The 19,380-nt window shown below is 50.3% G+C and overlaps 2 protein-coding genes across 4 annotated transcripts; one reads left to right on the top strand and one right to left on the bottom strand.

The window, feature by feature from the left end:
* The first annotated feature begins 2,299 nt into the window (after nt 1-2,299).
* On the top strand, nt 2,300-5,762 carry IL12A (interleukin 12A). Its single transcript, XM_069792845.1, has 5 exons — nt 2,300-2,548; nt 4,041-4,148; nt 4,251-4,292; nt 4,394-4,498; nt 5,367-5,762. Exons 1-5 carry the CDS (start codon nt 2,300-2,302, stop codon nt 5,532-5,534), a joined length of 672 nt encoding a protein of 223 aa, XP_069648946.1. The 3' UTR covers nt 5,535-5,762.
* A 971-nt stretch (nt 5,763-6,733) lies between these two features.
* LOC104324111 (caspase recruitment domain-containing protein 8-like) lies at nt 6,734-18,846 on the bottom strand. 3 transcript variants are annotated; one of them, XM_069792843.1, is made up of 16 exons: nt 18,746-18,846; nt 16,145-16,176; nt 15,808-15,861; nt 15,159-15,209; nt 14,649-14,678; nt 13,537-13,584; nt 13,399-13,442; nt 13,230-13,279; nt 12,205-12,425; nt 11,867-12,117; nt 11,115-11,249; nt 10,672-10,810; nt 10,179-10,235; nt 9,985-10,068; nt 8,589-8,858; nt 6,734-7,792 (listed from the first exon to the last, which is right to left on the bottom strand). In XM_069792843.1, the coding sequence occupies exons 1-16, from the start codon at nt 18,772-18,774 to the stop codon at nt 7,773-7,775; spliced, it is 1,515 nt and encodes a 504-aa protein (XP_069648944.1). In that variant the 5' UTR covers nt 18,775-18,846; the 3' UTR covers nt 6,734-7,772. The 3 variants fall into 3 exon arrangements, with proteins under 3 accessions (XP_069648944.1, XP_069648943.1, XP_069648945.1); XM_069792842.1 differs by lacking the exon at nt 18,746-18,846 and having other exon boundaries at nt 16,145-18,062; XM_069792844.1 differs by lacking the exons at nt 6,734-7,792; nt 18,746-18,846 and having other exon boundaries at nt 8,682-9,386; nt 16,145-18,125.
* Between the last annotated feature and the right edge of the window lie 534 nt (nt 18,847-19,380).

Genomic DNA, 19,380 nt, shown 5'->3' with positions numbered 1-19,380 from the left:
ATTACCTCATTGCTAGGACCTAGGAGTTAATAACTTTTAGACATCACTTTGAGACAAATCTCAGTAAAAAGTGCCTTACAAAAGAGTGCCCTCATGTTCAGTCCACGGCCGAAACGCAAGCGCAGTCAGGCAGAGAATACAGATATGGTACAAATTGGGCAAAAGGAGCAGAAACTGGCCAGGCTCAACTCACCACCCATCCAAACCGGCACAACCACCATATTAACATCATGTTCAGCATCTGCCCCGGCGACTCGCACCCCAATACCTGTGGGGTTGCTGCTCCGGAGGGATTTGGGTCTGCAGAGTACAATTACAAGTGCTGGAGCTTCAACAGGTCTCCAGATTTATCTGGATCCTGCAATAGGTGTGCAAGGATCTTCAGCAGCCAGGCATGGCAAGGACTTCAATTTCAGATGTTAGCAGGAAAATAAAATGAGTGGTGACAATGGTACCATCCGGGCATGGTTCTTTATAGATAAGTGAGAAAAACCTTCCTATTTGTAAAACAGCAAACGTAGCAACATTCAATTATTTCTTCTTCTGCCAGGAAAAAAATCACTCACCAGTATTAGGATATATTCCATTTTATCAGCAAATTAAACCCACCCAGTGTTTCAGTAATCCATTACCTAACCGTTGGGCTGAGGGAGCACTGACCAAGAAAGCATTTCTGCTTTGGAAACACTTGTGCAACAACAGGAGACTCCTTGCAAATTATCTGTGAGCCATATACGGTGAGAGACAGAAATTATATGAAGAAAGCAAAATATAGCTCAAGGTTTTGCATAAAAGGGAATCAGAAGCGTCCTGCTCGCGTGGCTGTCCCGCTTGCGTAGCCTGTATTTTTCAGCTGGGGGCTGCCGGGGGTCCCTTTGGAGGTGAAGTCCTCCGGGAAGATGCTCTTGCCAGCCCAGCAGCACACATTGGGCATCCTCTAGCCCCAGTTCTCCCCCCCACCTCACTGCCTCGGGTCACAAAGAAATCCCTCCGGGAGCTGGGACACAGCAGCGGGAAGGAAAGTCCTCTCTCCTGGCCCACGGGACGGTGGAGAAGAGGCACCTCCGCGCGCAGCCGCCCCCGAGATCATCGCTCTGTGCACAATGCCCGTTCAATAGCAGCTGCATTGAGAGACCTCTGAAGGTATTTGGGCTAAGTATCCCTCCTTTCGGCCAAAGAACCCTAACTAATATCCCAGTACATGGCTAAGTGCAGCACAAAGGAGAAACTGTTGTCCAAATTGTGCGTCAGTGCCCCACCTGAAGAGGAACCTCATGCCCTGCCGCTGAAGGCAACGCTATGACTGAGCATTGGGCAAAGAAACCTGGAAAGCCAAACTGACGCCTTTTCAAGAACACGCATGCAAGCATATTCGGAAGGTCTCTTTCACTTCTGTGTCAGAAAAAAAAAGTCTCCTACACAAGATTAAAACCACAGCCTAATGACTAGTGCAGAAATGGAAAACACACGGTGAAAATGGAAAATTATGCAGTGCTGGTATTCTAGCAAAGTAAGCCTTTAGACACGCCACAGCCTTCTTATGGGAAACAAGATGTCAATTAAAATAAAAAGAACCTGAAAATGCAATATAAAACTCTTGATTCATCCTGCTCCCTTCCAAGTCGATAGCAAAACTCCCATTGACTTCATGGCAGACCCGACGGATAGAAAAGTTTCCTACAGCCTTTTGGCCAGGCTAAGTACGGCCACGTGGACTAATGTTGGAATATTCGGCCATCATACCGAGTATATCGGCCAAAGGCAAGTTTCCAGGCGGGTTTTAGCGAGCGTTCATTAACAGCATCACGCCGTGACGGTTTTTAATAGCAAAGAACAGAAATGCAAAAGCGTCTCCACGTGTCCTACGCATCCTTTAAGCCGTCCCAGTTCGCCCCAAAGCTCTCAGCGAGGGCGACAGCCCCAGCTGAACGCCTTTCCACCCTCCACCGCATCTGCCCCGCAGCATCCCCAGCCGGCCTCCGCCGCCGGTCCCGACCCCCGGACCCCCCCAAACCACCCCCACCCCCCCTCCTCCGCCGTACCGGGATTCCCGGCAACCCCAGCAGCTCTCGGGATGAGTCCTGGCCGCCCCCCGGCCCCCCTCCACCGCCTCGCCTCACCGAATCGCCTCTGTGAAAAGGAGAAGAGGGGGAACCCCCGCTCCGGCCGCCCCCGATAAAAAGCCGGCGAGGATCCCGACGGCAACCGGGCACCGCTTCTCCCCTCCCTGCCCCGCACCGCCACCACCACCGGCATCATCCCCAGCATCATCCCCGGCATCATCCCCGGCATCCCCGGCATGGAGCGGCGCGGCGGGACGGGCAGCGGCGGGCGGGGAGCGCCCCGCAGCGCTGCCGCCCGGCCCTGCAGGCGACGGGCAGGGAACCGGCCGGCGCTGCCGCTGCCCCTTCTCTGCCTGACCCTCCTCTTGCCCACCCCCGGCCGGGCTCTGCCGCAGCCCCCCCCGGCTCCTCACCGCCTCGCCGAAGGGTTGAATCGCTCCCGGGAGTTGCTGGAAGCCGCCGCCGCTTCCCTCCGGCGGTTGAAGGTTCGGCCGGGGGTCCCGGGGGGGTTAAATGGGGATGGGGGGATGCGGGCTGGGGAGGTGGGCAGGGGGTGGGAGGGTAGTGGGGGGGTAGTGATGGGGGGGTGGTAGCCAGGTGGGCAGCGATGGGTTGGGGAGGGCACCGAGGAGGGCAGCGATGGGTTGGGGAGGATACCCAGGTGGGCAGCGATGGGTTGGGGAGGGTACCCAGGCAGGCAGTGATGGGGCAGTGAGGGTACCAAGGTGGACAGTGATGGGGCAGTAAAGGCACCCAGGCAGGCAGTGATGGGTTGGTGAGGGCACCAAGGAGGGCAGCGATGGGTTGGGGAGGGTACCCAGGCAGGCAGTGATGGGGCAGTAAAGGCACCCAGGCAGACAGCGATGGGTTGGCGCGGGCACCAAGGAGGGCAGCGATGGGTTGGTGAGGGCAGCCAGGCAGGAGGTGATGGTAACCAGCAGTGATGGGGCAGTGATGGCACCAAGGCGGGCAGTGATGGGTTGGTGGTGGTACCCAGGCAAGCAGTGAGGGATTGGTGGTGGTACCCAGGTGGGCAGTGATGGGGTTGGTGAGGGCACCCAGGCAAGCAGTGAGGGATTGGTGAGGGTACCCAGGCAGGCAGACATGGGTTGGTGAGGGCACCCAGCGGGGTGGATGCTCTCTGCAGACTCCCTTTAAGACTCTACGCCTGGTCTTTGCTTTCGTGCCTCCCCTGAGCAGCCCTTTAGGATCGGGATTTGCTCAGGTGTCTTTCTCAGCCCTTATTCACCGCAACCCCACAGGAGCACACACACCATTAGTGGCACCAGCAATTTCAGGAGCTCTCTCATTTTTGAACACTTTCTCTAAGGCCACTGCAGAACTGGCTCAGGAAAGAACTTGCTCACGACTTTGTCGTAGTGTTCACATGTTGCTGCTGGTGTCGTCGGTTCGGTGCTCTAGCATCTTTCCGCACTAAAGCCCCCTGGCAGTAGTGCCAAGGGGATTTTTTTTTGCTAAAATTCCCTGCTATTGTTGCAAGATTCATCTTGGAGAACCACAAAAACCCCCACCACTAAATAGGTGCATTGTTCCCACACTTGCAGTGGGTCAGTGAGCACCGTTAAATGTCTATGCAGATGGTATTAGTTATTTTTCACTTTCTAAGAGATACTTTACGTTTAAAACCATAGCGACATAAAGTTCTCAATAGATTCGATGTCTGAGAGAATAGTTCAAAGTAACGGAGGCAGTGCGATTCACGACAACATATAAAACAAATCTGTGCAAAGCCTGAGCTTATGCCCACTAAACACAACTGCCCCATGCATTTCAGTCTCTTAGTCCATTTGCTAGCATTTGTATTTAACCACGGTCCTCACACAGCCTCATTCCGAGGATTCAGCTAAGCTCAGACAGCTGTGACAGATCACTTATAATTGTGTGCATTTACATATATGTACGCACAGTACCGTGAAGCTGAGTCAATGACCCTTTTTTATTACCTTTTTAACACAGGATCTCAGCACCCTGGGATTTGAGTGTACCCTTGAAGAGGTTGATCTTGAAGATATCACTAAGAATCAAACCAACACGATAAAAGCTTGCACATCTGAGGATCCAGGGGTAAAAAAAAATATTGAGTTTCAGCATCATATTTTCATGGAACAGCCATATAATTCCCACTTCCACAAAATCATCATGTCTCATTTCTTCTTTAATTTGCAGACTGGAAACTGTCCAGCACTGGAAAGATCTACTTTTGATACGGTAAATTGCAAGTTTCCCCAAAGAACCCCTTCTTTTGCTCGTCATATGTTTAAAGCGTTTTAACAACAGATTCCCACATTTCCTAATTCTGACTTTTGCAGACTAAATGCCTGCAGGGCATCTATGAGGATCTGAATGCCTACAGGGCCGAGCTGAAGAACTTCAATGATCAAAAGGTGCTGGCAAAGATTGATGAAATGATGAAAGTAAGTATTTCTGTCTCCTTCCTTTCTACTATTTCTGTCTTAAACCAGAGTTTTTAATTCAGTGCACTCCATTCTGTAGTCAGTCAAATAGTGACCTTTCTTTAACCTGGTAATTTAAAAGATTGTCTGCTACTGTTTTTTCCTAGACAAGACTTGATTCTTATGAATTATGTCTCTCGCTTCATATTTTTGCCTTGCTGATGTGGTCAATACATCAGGACTCGGACGTATGGCTCCTTAGCAGCCCTCCTTATTTCATGCTGCTCTGCTCTCGCAAGGAGACAGGGTGCAGGATTTTCTGCCAGTTCCTCAAAGAACTCAAAAATAGAGTAAAAGATAGAGTAAAAGGGACCTGGCTCTCTTTCTCTTCCAAATACTGAAATACAATACACCTGCTATACTGGATATGACATAGGATGTACTGAACTTTGATAAATAGTCTTACTGACTAGAGGAAATAGATGTTAAAAGCTTGTCGGTTTGTTTAACAAAAGCTACTTAAAAAAAAAGTTAATTGCCTTTGTATTGACACAGCATCTCCCGATAGCCCGGAGATTCTGGCCACGGGCAGATGAGCCCAGTCTAACGGGTCCCTAGACAAAGCCGGCCATAGGCTGTTTATTAGAAAAGCATCTTTATTCCTGGGCAGAAAGAGCCTTTGTGCATGAATGGCCATTTTCGTCTCAAGGGAAGTACAGCTGCGCATCCTAAGTCTATTAATTATATCATTAAATATTTCAAATCTCTCATTTACATACCTTATTTCTAAGCCTTGCCGTTTATCACTCAGGGGGCGGAAAAAACCTAAAGAGCTTTACGTTTTAGCCACTTTCTGGTGATAGTTTTTAACAGCCCTACCTCTTCCCAGGCCCTGAAGACCGGCAGCGGGAGCGTGCCGCAGCCATCGGCAGGCGCGGGGCTGACCTCCTTCAAGGAGAGGATGAGGCTCTGCAGCATCCTTCACGCCTTCCGAATCCGCACGGTCACCATCAACAGGATGATGAATTACCTGACCTCGGCAGAGAGCTCGCTGTAAGCGCCCAGCCCGCCAGCGCTTGGGGTATAAATTTGACCTAGGAATGTTTTGGAGAAAAAAAAGAGTAGGGTCAATACCCTGCCAGGTGGTTGGGGGCTTTTTAAGGAGTCTAGCGCATAATTATTTCACAGAGTTTCTTAGAAATCAGGTTTTAGCGAGCTGTTTTCAGTGCTTTTTAAGCTATCACGTTCGACTTCTAGATTTCTAGAAAATAAGCTACATTGTAGCACCAAAATGTTCTCAAACCACCGAACACTCAACTGTAATTTGTCTTCACTGTTTTATTTATTCAGCTGTAATTTTCAGGAATTGAAACATATTTATAATAATCAATTTATTTATGATGATATTCCTTATTTATTCTATTTATTGCCCAATAAAATCAAAGTTTGCATAAAAAATGTGGTGACTTTTTTCTTCCTTGAGATATAGCATGAATCAATATGATAATCTCATATCGATCATACTTTTAAAATACTTGCTGGCATGTAAAGGCATACCGTAGTAACATTCAGCACTGGTATCTTAGTTTAAAATCCCTACTCCCACAGACGATCCCCAGCACAGACCAAGTCGTACGGTAAGCACAACCTCAAGCCTCGGTGCCCTGCTGACCTTATGCAACTGTAATATTTTCATTCCTTCTGCTTGCGAGAACTGGAACAAAGCCAAACTGAAGACCACAGAGATACAATTTTTTAAAAAGGTTCTTGAATTTGGTTTAAAGAACCTGAAGGTCAAAGACCTTATCATCTCTTTTCGCCATCTGCTACGCTATCCCGTTACCCTCGTTATTACAAACAAGCACCTTCTTTCCCGCTTAGATTTACTGATTTCTGCTTCTGACCAGAGGGTCCTATTAGAACTTTGGGGTTTATCGGGTATTTTATAGGTGCCCCTGATGGCAATGTCCCGCCGCTTGTCCCAGATTGAAGAGCCAAGGGCAGCTCTGCCTGGGGCTGGAGAGCCCCCCACGAGCCCACCCTGCCTGCCACAGCTTTTTTTTTCCCCTAAACGCCCCATCAGCAGAAAAGTCCGCGAGGTCCTGGGCACCGACACAGCCCTTTTCCTCAGCCACCCCCTGGGATGTTCATTAACGTGGAGCATCAAGGCTTGGAAAGACGGCCCACGACATACAACAAACTTGCAACATTTCACCCAATAGCTAAAATAAAAAAATAATCCAAAAAAATCATACGTAAATAGTGTAAATGTTTCCTTTTTAATCCTTATTTTTTAAAAGTATGCTGCTTCTTTCATAAACATACGCAGAGGAAGATGACCAGAAGAATCCTGTGTCTTTAAAAACTAGACAATCTCCCTTGTGGCGTCTCCGCTCTCTTCTGCAAGTAGCATTCTTTCCAAACCTTTTCCAATTCTGTAGTACGTGCGTTGCCGACGGAGTAACAGCCTTCACAGAGATTTTCGCTTTTCCCATTTTAGTTTAAGCACCTAATTCTATTCAAGTTAAAATTAATCAAGTAAAAAAAAAAGTATAAAAAGTTTATAATACAGAAAAAAAAAAATATACAACATTAAAAAATATCTCATGAAAATTGAGACGGGCTATACAGAAAAGTGAAGAAGGAATTCCCAGGAAAATTCAAAGCTGCCTCAAGTCAATAGTGGTGCTCCCATGAAAGAAAACAGAACCACAGCTTAACAAGGACTGAATGTACGTGAGTATATACAGTAATTATGTATATATACAGTGATTACGCAAAGGAATTTATCTGCAAGTTTAGGATTATTCTTCCCTGATCTTGGGCATCTGTCAGAAATACGATGTACCTCATGATTTTGGCAGTTCAATATTTTTTTTTAAGGGGACAAAAGTCACGGCGTAACTTTTCTCCCTGTCTTTCCCTGATGTAAATAAAAATGTTTCCAGATAAGGATCATACACCTGAACAAGGCAAACTGGTTTCTTCCAGTGTTCATGTCTTTTAGGACTGGCTCAAATGAGACAAAGCCGGTTGGCAGTGTTGGGTTTCCCCGAACGTGATGCCCGGCACTCCCGGCCGCGGTGCCGGGATCCACCGCACGAGTCATTGCTCCCGAAAGCCTTAGGTCTGCTTGTATCCGCGCAAAATTTCATTTACGTTTCTTGCGAAGAGCCCGCCTAAGCTTTCCGCTGAGCGATGATGCCTTGCGTCTTCTTTCCCGAATCTCGGCGAGACGCCGGGGAAGCGGCCGGAGAAGCGGGACGTGAAGCTCCCACCGCGCTCCTTCACCGGCTCAGCACCGCGCCGAGAAACCTGAGGAGAGGAACCCGCACAAACACAGACGGATTATCTCATCTCTGGAAGTTACTGCAATATTCAAGTGGAATAATAAATGCGTTAAAATCCTAGGAGACAGCGCGAGGCTACGGCACGGATAGGTTTGTGAGGGTCAGATGAGCGAGGGAGCACGAGCAGCTCGCCACCCTTTGCAGCCAGGTTGCTTTTAGGGAGAAGGAAGAAACAACAAAGTTTTGCCTGTTCCAGAAAAAAATATATTTAGTTTTTGGGAAAGGTTCCCCTTGGCTGGCTGAGTTCTCAGCTCGGTGAACAACTTCGGTCTGCAGAAGATGGACCGAATGTAAGGAGCCCCACAGAAATGAGCGGGACCACATGTGGGCAGTGAGGAAATACATAAACACACACACGGGTCTGCAGGACCGAACCGCAAAGTCATCCGTCAGAGGAAGGTGTTAATTAACCCTTCCTAAAATACACAAGAGTAAAGGCCCAAACATCTTTTCTTTGGACTCCCTGAGACAATGAAGAATTGGCTTGGGTATGTAACACTGATTTATTTGAGCGTGACGGCCAGGTCACGCTGAGAATACTCTCAACCCAGTCAGTGCAAAAATATTCATTTTCTAAGTTTCTGAAGGGAAGTATAAAAATGCCACAAGAAAGAAAGCCATTGCTAATATCAGAAGGGAGACAATTTTGACCTACGTAGTAAAACATGTACTAGGTATTTGGTAAAACCTCTGATGCAAATTCTTAAAATACACCTGAAACACACTGATGTAATTAAATAAATGTAACGGGAAGGCAATACCTTGTAGGGCTTGCAGTATCTCATGGGACGCTTTTTCACGGAGGCTTCTGTACAAAGCTTCTGCAGTTCCGTTGCCTTGTTCTCTGTCTCTCCACTTGCTTAACACCAGAAATTTTTGCATATTAACTTCTTCCTCCGTTGCCTGAATCTGCTCAATGTCTTTCATCTCCATCTGAAGACACTCAATAGCAATTTCTCTCCACTGCCTACCAAACAGCTTTGCGATCACCATCAGCTGTTGATCAGTTAAGATTTTTATTTCAATTCCATCTGAAAAGACATAGAACAGATTTAACACTGCCCTTCTCATTAAACTTGTAACTAAATTACACTATTAGTTCTGCATGTGGCCAAGGGACGTACGATGAAGGTGATCTTATTATTCAGATTATCCAGCAAGCTCAGAGCCACGCGCTGCAGAAAAGCACCGAAGGAGTAAGAAGCCTAGCTCACGAAGACGACAACACCGACTGCATGCTGGCTGCTGCTGTAAAGGGGTTTTTTTCCCCATTTATAAGCAGCTGTTCCTCCAGCAGAAGAACCTCCCTTGGTACGTTATGTTACCAAGCACCCAGAAATTTTGAGACATGTAATGTTAAGGCCACACTAAGCACTCGCTACCTCCTGGCACACTCAGATGTCTGTTGTTCTCGAAGCCTACGGCTGCTCCAGAAAGGTGATGGTTTTTTTTCCTTTAATTACCATGGCTCCGAAGCCTCAGCCCACGCTGTTACACAGACTGAGCCACTTTCCGCATAAACCTGAGGTTCTGAGGGATGGAAGCTCTCCCTCTGGTGGCTACACGCACCCATAAACAAACACCTATATGGCTACTTCTGCTGATTTTTTTGTCATTGACTTATTGAACTAACATTATTTCTTCTCCATTTTTTCCAACGAACTATTAGTAAATAAGTAGTTTCTGGGTGGGAGCTCCCAGCCAGCGAGTATCTCTGACCGTCAGGACATCACATGTCAACAAGAAGTAGGAGCTCTTTTTTATTTATTTTTTTCCCCCCAGAAAAACTTAGCCTGTTATGGCGCAGGAGATATCCCAAATGCAAAATCTGAGACACGTAGCGGAAATCTCTTTCAAAAACAGACGCTATTTCCCAGTCCTAGAAGACGATATCATTTTAGCTGTCCCTTATAAAGCAAATTTCCTAGCTGTTTTTCCCCATTTACTTACCCAGTGAATGACCAACTAAAGTGTACTAAAGCATATCAATGTAGGTACAAATTCCACACCTACAAAAGCAGTGCTTTCTCCTCCCCTATTTCCTGCTCAGATTTGTGCAAGTCTTTAAAAGAGTGAGCTCAGGTTCAATTCATGGGCTACAAAAAAAACCCAAAACAACTCAAACCTGTTATTTTAAACGACACAGAAATGCTCTACCTGCAGTATTGCCAGTCTTTTGCTTTTTGCTGCAGAGCTCGTCTTCTTCCAAAATGCTGAGGGCTGGTTTCCGTTTTTTGACATCTAAGAAGCAAGCGAGAGGTGATGTTACTTCTTTCGTGTCACCTGAGCTACAACAGCAAGCCAGGTACCCAGAGAATAAGCAACCCCGACTTATCTTCAGATTGACTTACTACTGACTGTGCTTCTTTTCTGCTCGTTTTTGTTCTGATCGTAATGTATCCAGTCACCTGGGAAACAGTTTTCAGAGGAAACAAAAGGTGAGGGAGGAATTCCCACTGCTGTGCCCTACATCCAACAATTCTCAGGCACAAAACCAAGCTGCTGGGTGGATTCCAGCTGCTGAGCTAAGATTTCACATAATGAGGTGATTTTTCCCCTTGTATCCGATGTGCTGCAGCACGCCATCTATAATATGCAATAGAGATTGCATATTATTCCCAGTAAGTAAAACTAAAGCGGAGCATCCTCCCGCACACCCCGCAGCCGTCGCAACATCCACTACCCGACCTCCCGGAGCTCTTCTCTTTGTGTTTTATCAATTCCGGCTCCAAACCTCGCGATTTTAACGGCAGGAATTTAGGTGCATCTAAGGGCGGAATTATACCCCAACTCCTGCATCTTTTCCGCAGGACCAAACTAGCCGTGGGAAGACCAAAGACTCACTCTCCCTTAGTCTTGCTTTCCATACGGTCGCATCAGACTCCAGCTCAACCAAAGACAAGGTGAAGTCATCGGGTTTCTCCAAATAGACTTCAATGTAACTTTTTAGTTTCAAGAGAGATCCATCAACAAATTCAATTTCCTATACAATGTAAATATGTTAAAAATAAATATTTATCCGACGCGTAAGCTAAAGAGGAGGTATTTGGCTGTGGCACAGATCTGAGCCCAACCCCAGTCTCCCCAGGGTGTTGCTGTTGACTTCAGCATCAGGATTTCATCCCCAAATTTTAGGGCTCTAAGAGGCAAATGCTTTCTGCCGCAATGGCAAATGAATGTGAAAAATGCCCTTAATGCCAGTGCAGGAACGTACAGGAAAAGCCATTTTGTGTCATGTTTCTAATTAAGTGGCCATGCACGAAAAGAGGGTTGTGTAAGGGACTTACCTCTGGAGTTATTTCAGCTTCTGGCTCGCAAATTAATCTATACCTCTTCCCTTTCTGAAGTAATTTTTGGCATACAGGGGGCTTGTCAATTTTAATAAACTTCTTATTTGAATGTTTTACAGCTCTTGAGATATCCTAAAATTTAAAAATACAATTTAAATTTAAAAATACAATTTAAAGGTTACTCACCTCAGTAAAGGAATTAACATTTAAAACCTGTGCTAATGCGGTTCCTTGGGCTCTTCTCTGTCCCCAGCTCTATAAAATGTCTGTGACCTGTCCCACAGGGCAAACTTTACAGAAAGCTGTGCACTAAACAGCATCCTCAAAAAACATCAAATAAACTTCTTCAGCTATTGTGCTACCTGGGTGAAATTAGACAGAAGAGTTTGCGACCCGAATAAAAGGAAGGTTATTCGTTGCTGTCCTCTCCTACTGTTTGCCTACGTATTGTAGCCGGGAATGGGCGCGAGGACAAGAAGCCCTTTCAGACATAAATCCTGAGCTCCGTGGATTCCGGTGGCGAACAGGTTTCTGATGTATTTCTTTTCTGAAGCATCGTACCCTACCTTGGCAGACCTTTTCGTTATGGAAGTCTCATTATACATGTACATCGCTATTGCCTGCAAACAGTAGGGCGAGAGAAGAGCATCTCTCCGCCGTACCCATCCTCCGCGTAGCACCCCCATAACCAGCCCTGCCCGTACATCTCTACGTCGTGCCACCCTAGACCCCCCCGACACGAGCCATACCTTTATAAAGGAGTCGTTGTTTGTAGCCACGTAGACCCGAAAGGATAAGGAGGGATGCTCGTCGACGACTTTGTAGAGGATGACGGCACCGTGGTACTGCACCGGCTCCTGGCTCTGGATGAGGGGTCCCACCGGCGAGAGCGAGCTCACCAGCCACTTGACGTGCGAGGCCGAGTAGTCGGCGGAGGGCTCGATGGCTGCCCCCTCGCCTTTGACGTGCAAAACCTTGAAGGCCATGCCGGCGCCATGATCTGCGGGGACGCGGGGCTGTCTCAGCACCTCCTGCGCCGGGGAGCCGGCAGACACCCCCCCCAAACCCTGCACCCGCCGGCACTCACCGCCGAGGCAGAGGGAGTGGGGAAACTGGATGGAGGTGAGAGCCGGCGTCGAGTCGCAGCGCACGTCGAAGAGGGGGCCGCCCACGATCCACGGCTTTTCCACGAGGTTGGCGTATTTGCTCCAGGATAAGAGGGAATAAGTGATTTTGACGGCCCCCGTTACCTCAAAAATCAAGCCCGTGAGGCTGCACTGGTAGGTCCCCTCTGCGTCCAGCTGCACCCTGCCGTGGGCAAGAGTCACCCGGTTAGTTTATTTTCCACCACCTAGTAAATACCGTTAACAATGTGCTTTGCAAGGGATAACGGAGAAACTCCCTTCCCAACAAGCGCAAGGCACTTTATCTGAATAGCACAGAAGCCACAACAATTTTTTCTCTCCAGTCTCAATGTTTAAACAATCGCTGGAGTGTTAAAAACTGGCCAGGAGGACCCAGCCAGTGCACGCAAAATAGCTGTCATGAACATTTTGCATAACGTTTCCTGCAAGCGAGGCAGCTGCTTTTACACAAAGGGCTCAGCCCGGCTCCCGTCGGCATCAGAGCCAACACCGTACGCCGACGGCATCGACATCGTACACAGACAACAGCAACATCACACACGGACATCACCAACGTCACACACCGGTGACAACTTCCAAGACAGAGAGAGGGCGAACAAGGCTGGCATCCAAAGAAAAATGCAAGGTCGGTGCAAACAGGGAGGACGAGTATTCCTGTGAAGCAGGGCAAGACCCCTCATGTGCGTCCAGACTAAAACAAGCATGTAAAAATATGCCTGATGTTAATCACTGCAGCAAGACAAGGCAGGCAGAAAGCCATCGTAAGAGCTTTTTTGGACCAGGATCTGGACGCAGCAGGGGCGGCTGCCCTAAGTTGTTTATTTTTAAGGATTTGGGGGCATCTTCTGGTATAACTCTAAATGTATCTGTGCAGCAAATTAGCCTTTTTCCCCACTTAAACCGAAGAGAGAAATATCTTGATGAGAACAATGTAAATGGATACCCATTATATTAAAAAAATCCATACACATATTGTCCTCCAGAAAGCATCCTAGGGGTCACTTCCTCCTTCTGGTCCTATAAATAGATTAAAAAAAAACCATATTTAAAAAGGTGATGAGAGAGCAGAATTACGTTCTGCAAATTGTCTCATGAAAAATATGTGCTTTTTTTTTTTTTTTTTTTAATAAACGTACATTTTCATTTCTGCAATGCTCACAGGGCGGCAGACACTTCACTCCTAGTGAGAAAACAGGAAGATGATCAGCTCATGAAAAGCAAAGTAATTAAGCACTCAGAAAAAAAACCCCAGCCCTCAAGAGACCCGTTACTACCTGATTCATTGCAGCGCGCTAGCGATTCCTTCTCCTCCTCTTCTTCATCTACAAAAAAGAAGTTGCAGCAAACACCTCAGCCTCCAGCGGGTTTCTGCTCCCATATCCAGCAAGGACAACCCACCAATTTAATTTGCTTCCGTTCATAAAAACCTAAGGAGAATATCCCTAGGACTAAGTTCTTGCAGGCACACTTGCACACCTGTGTGTGCAGGCTTTGCACAGCGTGGGGATGAAGCTGAACCTCAGGATACAATTCTTGTCAAAAGCTCGTAACTTGCCCAAACTACTGGAAATTTCCACTGGGGTTAAAAACCCAGGTTCATCCCCAGGACGAGTCTCACTGTGCCAAGTACAAAGTTCAACCACCCGGCATGGAAGCTGGCAACGGCGCTTCCCCGCGAGCAGGTTAACCGTGCTGCTTGCAGTGGATTGGTCCCTAAAATGATTGAAAAGTGCCTGAATCCTCCTTATTAACCCCCCAATGCAACAGAAAGCAAGCAGAGCCGACGCATCGGGCAAAAGCTTTTAGCCCAAAGGGTGGGTCTGGCAGAAGCCGAGCGGCAGAGCCGCTCGCTCCCGCTCCCCGTCCCACCAAAACCCCTCCCTGCAAGCTGGGACTCCAGCCGGGCTGTCCCAAAGTCATCCCGGGACAGCAACGCCCTCCCGGGCAGCCAGATGTGGGAGAGGCGAAAAAACGTCTCGCTGCAGCGAACGGCCTGGAAAACATCAGGCAAACACCACCCAGCGCGTTGGCTCCCTTCCCGCGGCCAGGCTATTTCAGTCCCCGAGCCGCAGCGGGGTTTGCGGCGACCCCGTGGCAGGCAGAAATTCGGCTCGGCTCCGTCCGGCACCTCCCCGCACCCCCAGCCCCGCGCGGGGCTCCGTTTGCAGGGAAAGGCACCGCGCATGCACCCCCGGGCGAACCCCCTTCCTGGGCACGTGCTCTCCAGCGAGTCGTTTTACCGAAAGACGCGGAGGGGGACGGCCGGACCAGCTCCTAAATCGCTCTCCTGCCATCACCCATCGTTACCCTCGTGCATCCCTTACCCGTGGTGGCTTCCTCGCGCCTTGCGAGACGGATATAAGGAAGAAAATAAAAGCACGCTCACCCGACCTCCTTCCATCCAGCTCTTCCGCATCTGATGAGAAAAAGCTTTGTAATTATTTAACTAAAGACTATCAATCTTACAGGAAACCAGAATAAACTGCTGGTGGTGTAAGCCGCGTAAGCGCAAACCCGCAGGCTTTTCATCAACAGCAAACGCTTCCTTTAATTCTTTTCCTGTCCATCCTGTTTTGCCACTTTTGCTGCCAACTCTCCAGCAGATTTATAGCCTCTTGGTGTTTGGACAACTAGTGTGGTGTAAAAACATCTGCGTGTATTGTGTCTATGAGGCTAAAGCAACATTAGCTGCTGCTCCTCTATTATTGCTCTGCTCAAAACTGAGCGGCTGGGAAATCATTTGCTCACAAAAACATCATTCTCCTTTTCAGCACACGATCACTGAATTAACAGTCTTATGCAATAACCCTGCAACCACTCCCACGAAAAGCAGCTGGTTTAAGCTGAACGTAAATTTTCAGAAGAGGAAACGCAAAAATCGCAACGCGATGCTCACCTGACTCCTCTTCCAAGCTACTGCTGGAGCTGTTTTCGGAACTGTCCTCTCCTTAACAAAATTACACCCCGTTAGTCACAGGCAGGATGAAATCAAGCAATGCCACCGGTAAGTAAAAGGATACATCTAGAAGCTTAAACACACCAGACTGGTCAGCAAGCTAGATAATATAGGAGCAGAAAAAGGTACTGAGGCACCCTTAGGCAGAGAGGAGCACCAGAGCATCAAATCCCAGCACCAGGGAGACTCGGGGGTCACCCAGGCCCTTCTGAAGGGTACGGGTGACGTTTGAGACGCTTAATTTTAATGTTTTCTACAACCTGGGACTATTTTGGAGCTTCACCTGTGGCACATCCCAGTCCACCCAGTTAAATTACGGTTTTCCGTGGCACGCACGTGAGGTGGGAGAAGCATCGGTGGGAGCCGGCGCGTCCCACCAGTGACGCGACACACGGGGATGCGCCATACGTGGCTTCCATAAATTATTCTGCCAAACCCAAGTCGAAGAGAAACCGGTATCGCAAAGCAAGCGACTTGAGCTGCAGCAGCGTCTGCCGGGGTTCTATCAACGTTGCGGGGAAACGGCGGGTGCAAGGCCGGCCACGCCACCCCTCGCGCGGGGAAAACCAACAGCCACGCGTGTGCTCACCCGCCGGGTGCTCCTCGGCCGAGCCCTCTCCCTCCGCGCCGCCGGCCGCCACCTCTGCAAGAGAAAAGCGGTCGGGGGATATAAGCTTGAAAGAGATTTAACTCTTCTCTTGGCGGTTTTGTGCTAGGGAGGTCGGAGGAAGGGAATAAAGAGCAAAGGAATATGAATTTTAAAAATCAGTACAAAAAAAAACCCCAAAACTCTTATCCGTTAAGCTAAGGCGTTACACTCCGCTTTTTAAAGCCCGCGGTTACAAAATAGGCATTTCCATTCCAAAGGACGGGCATTTCTCCTAACAAACCCATCTGAAGCGCTGTATTCCACAAAATTACTGTACCTTTTTCATCTGAAGAGAGGGACTCGGCTCCGCTGGAAGACAAAACGGGAAATAACATCAGCAGATCCGTCAGTCCTTTGCCACATCTCCACACAAGCGGGCATTTACCCACCTCCCTGCCCGCTGGCATCGCTCCCTGGCTTTGGCCAGGCAATCCGAGGCCATAAGGTAGCTTAGGATGGGGGATTGGTGATTAAAAATTAGTTTTCTCTAACATCACCCCTGGCCCTGGCTCTCGCCCTTGCCGTGCCGGGGACGCCTGGCTCTGCTGCACGTGTTTCCCACCGGCACAAGCCCTCGGCCCCGGCCCCTTTTGCAAAGCGCCCAGACTTTTTGTGCCAGGCACCCGTGGGTTTTGGTGGCGATCCCACCGATCTTCTTCAGCGAGGCACGAAGCTCAGATAAACGCGGTAGCTCAGATGTGGCAGATGACCCCAACAGAGCCCATCACCCCTTTGTGGCCCGTGGCAAATTCAGACCAACCTGCAGTCTCCATTCGCTCTTGAAAAAGGGAAACGTACTGGTTTTATCATTTACGGATAAAGATCAGGTCTGGAAACCTTTCTGCGAAGCTCCACAAAGCTCCACAACGTCCTTCCTGCAGCCCCACCGAATAACCACCGTAAAAGCTGCTGCCGAGGAAGGGAATTGGGCGCAGTTACCATAAAGCGGCAGGTGACATCCAGCTCTCCTTCGCTTCGGCGGCTCGAGCAAATATCTCAGCCCCTCGCCCTGCCAGCGGCCAGCTGGAACAGCAGCCGCGCACGCCACGCAGGCAGGGAAAGAGCATTTATCCCCTCACTTTTTTGGAGGCAGGTGAGGGATTCCGGTGCTGCCCCGGCGATGGCGAGGGATCCCGGCGATGGCGAGGGATCCCGGCGATGCCGAGAGATGCCGGCGATGGCGAGGGATCCCGGCGATGCCGAGAGATGCCGGCGATGCCGAGGGATGCCGGCGATGCCGAGGGATGCCGGCGATGCCGAGGGATGCCGGCGATGGCGAGGGATCCCAGCGATGGCAAAGCCACGCTGCGGCAGTTGCTTTTCGGCAGCTCAGCTCAGGAGACTGGTTTTGCCCATCCTGGGCTGCCGCCGTGCATCCGCAGCCCATCGGCTCCGGGCCCCTGTGTTTGAGCGCTGGGGCAGCTCAAACACGAAATTAAAAAAAAATCAAAAATGAATAGGTGGTGGTGGTAGAGGCAGGAGATTAAATCTCCTAACGTATGGCTGAGGCACTAGGGGAAGCGATGCGAGCAAGGGGGGGCCTGGGCGAAGCACGGTGGGGTAGGCGACTGCACGGGGATGCTCCCACGCAGCCCGGAGCTGTAAGAGTTTGTCGGTCAAGGGCAGGGAAAACGGTGCTGGGGCCAGTTAGGCACGGAGGAGAAACTGGGCAAGGGTTTCACCGCAGGCGCGAATGGGGAATTACACAACGGGGTTTGCGCTTCCAAACTGTATCTTAAAAAAAAAAAAAAAAAAAAGTAAATAATGACATAGTATCTGCAAGGCTGGACAAAGCCAGGATATACCCCAGAGACGGCGCCTGAGCCAAGTGCTGTTTGTGCAGCTTGCTAAATAAGGTTTGCTTATTCCGCTTTGCGGTTGCAATTCTCTCCTCCTAAGCTAAAAAACCACACTTGCGGGGAGAGAAGCAGAAAAGGAAAAAAAGAAAAAAAAAAAAAGAAAAAAAAACACCAAACAAAAACCCCCAACCAACGTCAGCCCTGTTTACTATAAGAAATGCTTTGCCCGCAATTAATTACAATCAGGAAGAAAGCCACTGTCAGCTCGACCCTCCCGCCCTGCAAAACCCTCATGTCGCGATATTGTTTCCGAGCTCCCCCAAACGAGCTGACCCAGCTGGCGAGCGCAGCTTTCAAGACAAAAAAAGCTCCAAGCGGGCTCGTTTCTAAAGGGCTCCCCCCGCCTCCCGAGCCCGGTTGCAGCGATACCCGCCGGGCAACCGGGGCGGAGCGGGGAGGGCCCCGGGGGGGGAGCCCGGGGCGGAGCGGGGGCGGCGGAGCGGGAACGCCGCTGGCTCGGCCAGAGCTTTTGTCTGCCGAGGATGAGGAGAGGGGCTGGGGGGGAGAGAGGAGGAGGAGGAGGAGGAGGAAGGGTGGGGGGGGGGGTTGGGGAGCCCCCGCTGCAGGTGCAAGGCTGGGCCTTGGGCCCCAAAACCGCTGGGGATGGGATGGGGGGGGGGACGCCCCTTTGGGCTGTGACCCCCTCCGCTGGGGTCCGGCAGGGTGGGGGAGATTGGGGGGGGGCTGGAGGGAATGGGGAAGGAGGGGGGGGGGTGGAGGAGAAAGGAGGATGCTGGGTGATGGGGCGGGGGGGTGGGGAGGATGCTGGGGGGGTGCAGGGGGGGCATCGGGAGGGTGCTGGGGGGGGTAATAGGGGCGAGGGTGGGCAGGGGATGCCGGGGGGGGGGGCGGGGATGCTGGAGAAGGGGGGGAGGCGGAGATGCTGGAGAAGGGGGGGGGAGCCGGGGATGCTGGGGAGGCCCCCGGCAGGCGGGAAACGCGGCGGCGGGGCGGTACATGGCGGCGGGGAGGGGGGGGGACCCCCGATCCCATTCCCCCCCCCCCCCATCCCCGCTCACCTGTCGGTCTCCTGCCCGCGGCGGGACATCGCGGCCGGAGGCGGGAGCGGCGCGGGAACCTGGCGGGGAAAGCGCCCGCCTCCCCGCGGCTAGGGGGCGGGCCCGGCGGGGCCACGCCCACGACACGCCCCCTTGGCCACGCCACGCCCCCCCCCGGTGCGCAGCGTGCCCCGGTTCCCGCTGCTCGTGTGTGCACCGGCGGCGGGACGTATGGCTGCTATAAGGCACCCACGGCCCCAGGTACTACGGAGGTACTACGGCATGTTAGGTACGTCCTGTAGGGAGGCGTGTGTACGCACACTCGTGCTGCACAGCTGCATACCTATATATGCACGTATATCACACATACACACACGCTCTCTCAGTATAGGTACAGATATACAGAGCATACCTTCATAAATATATCTATACTCTTCATATACCGGACATACTAGGTATTACATATTAGAAAAGACTAGAGGCATGGTATATACATACTAGATACAGAGTGTCTATAGGTATATGTCATTATATACAGTAAAAACACCTCACCTCTGCGCACACAGGGCATCTAGGCACAGCCCTCACACCCGCGAGCAGTGGCAGGGACAGGGGGTCCACGCTGCCGGGGGACGGGCAGGTTGTGCCCCGACTCA

This window comes from Haliaeetus albicilla, chromosome 9 (genome assembly GCF_947461875.1).
Source record: "Haliaeetus albicilla chromosome 9, bHalAlb1.1, whole genome shotgun sequence".
In the NCBI taxonomy this organism is placed as follows: domain Eukaryota; kingdom Metazoa; phylum Chordata; class Aves; order Accipitriformes; family Accipitridae; genus Haliaeetus; species Haliaeetus albicilla.
This window is presented reverse-complemented; position numbering and strand designations above follow the sequence as displayed.

Bases quoted from the DNA above. Each gene is read 5' to 3' on its own strand.
- IL12A (XM_069792845.1), top strand. From the start codon at position 2,300: ATGGAGCGGCGCGGCGGGACGGGCAGCGGCGGGCGGGGAGCGCCCCGC. The intron at 2,549-4,040 runs GTTCGGCCGGGG...TTTTTAACACAG, and splicing joins CTTCCCTCCGGCGGTTGAAG to GATCTCAGCACCCTGGGATT. The intron at 4,149-4,250 runs GTAAAAAAAAAT...TTTAATTTGCAG, and splicing joins GCACATCTGAGGATCCAGGG to ACTGGAAACTGTCCAGCACT.
- LOC104324111 (XM_069792842.1), bottom strand. From the start codon at position 16,274: ATGCCAGCGGGCAGGGAGGTGGGTAAATGCCCGCTTGTGTGGAGATGT. The intron at 15,210-15,807 runs GTGAGCACACGC...AATTTTGTTAAG, and splicing joins GGCCGAGGAGCACCCGGCGG to GAGAGGACAGTTCCGAAAAC. The intron at 13,443-13,536 runs GTAGTAACGGGT...TTTTCTCACTAG, and splicing joins AGCGCGCTGCAATGAATCAG to GAGTGAAGTGTCTGCCGCCC.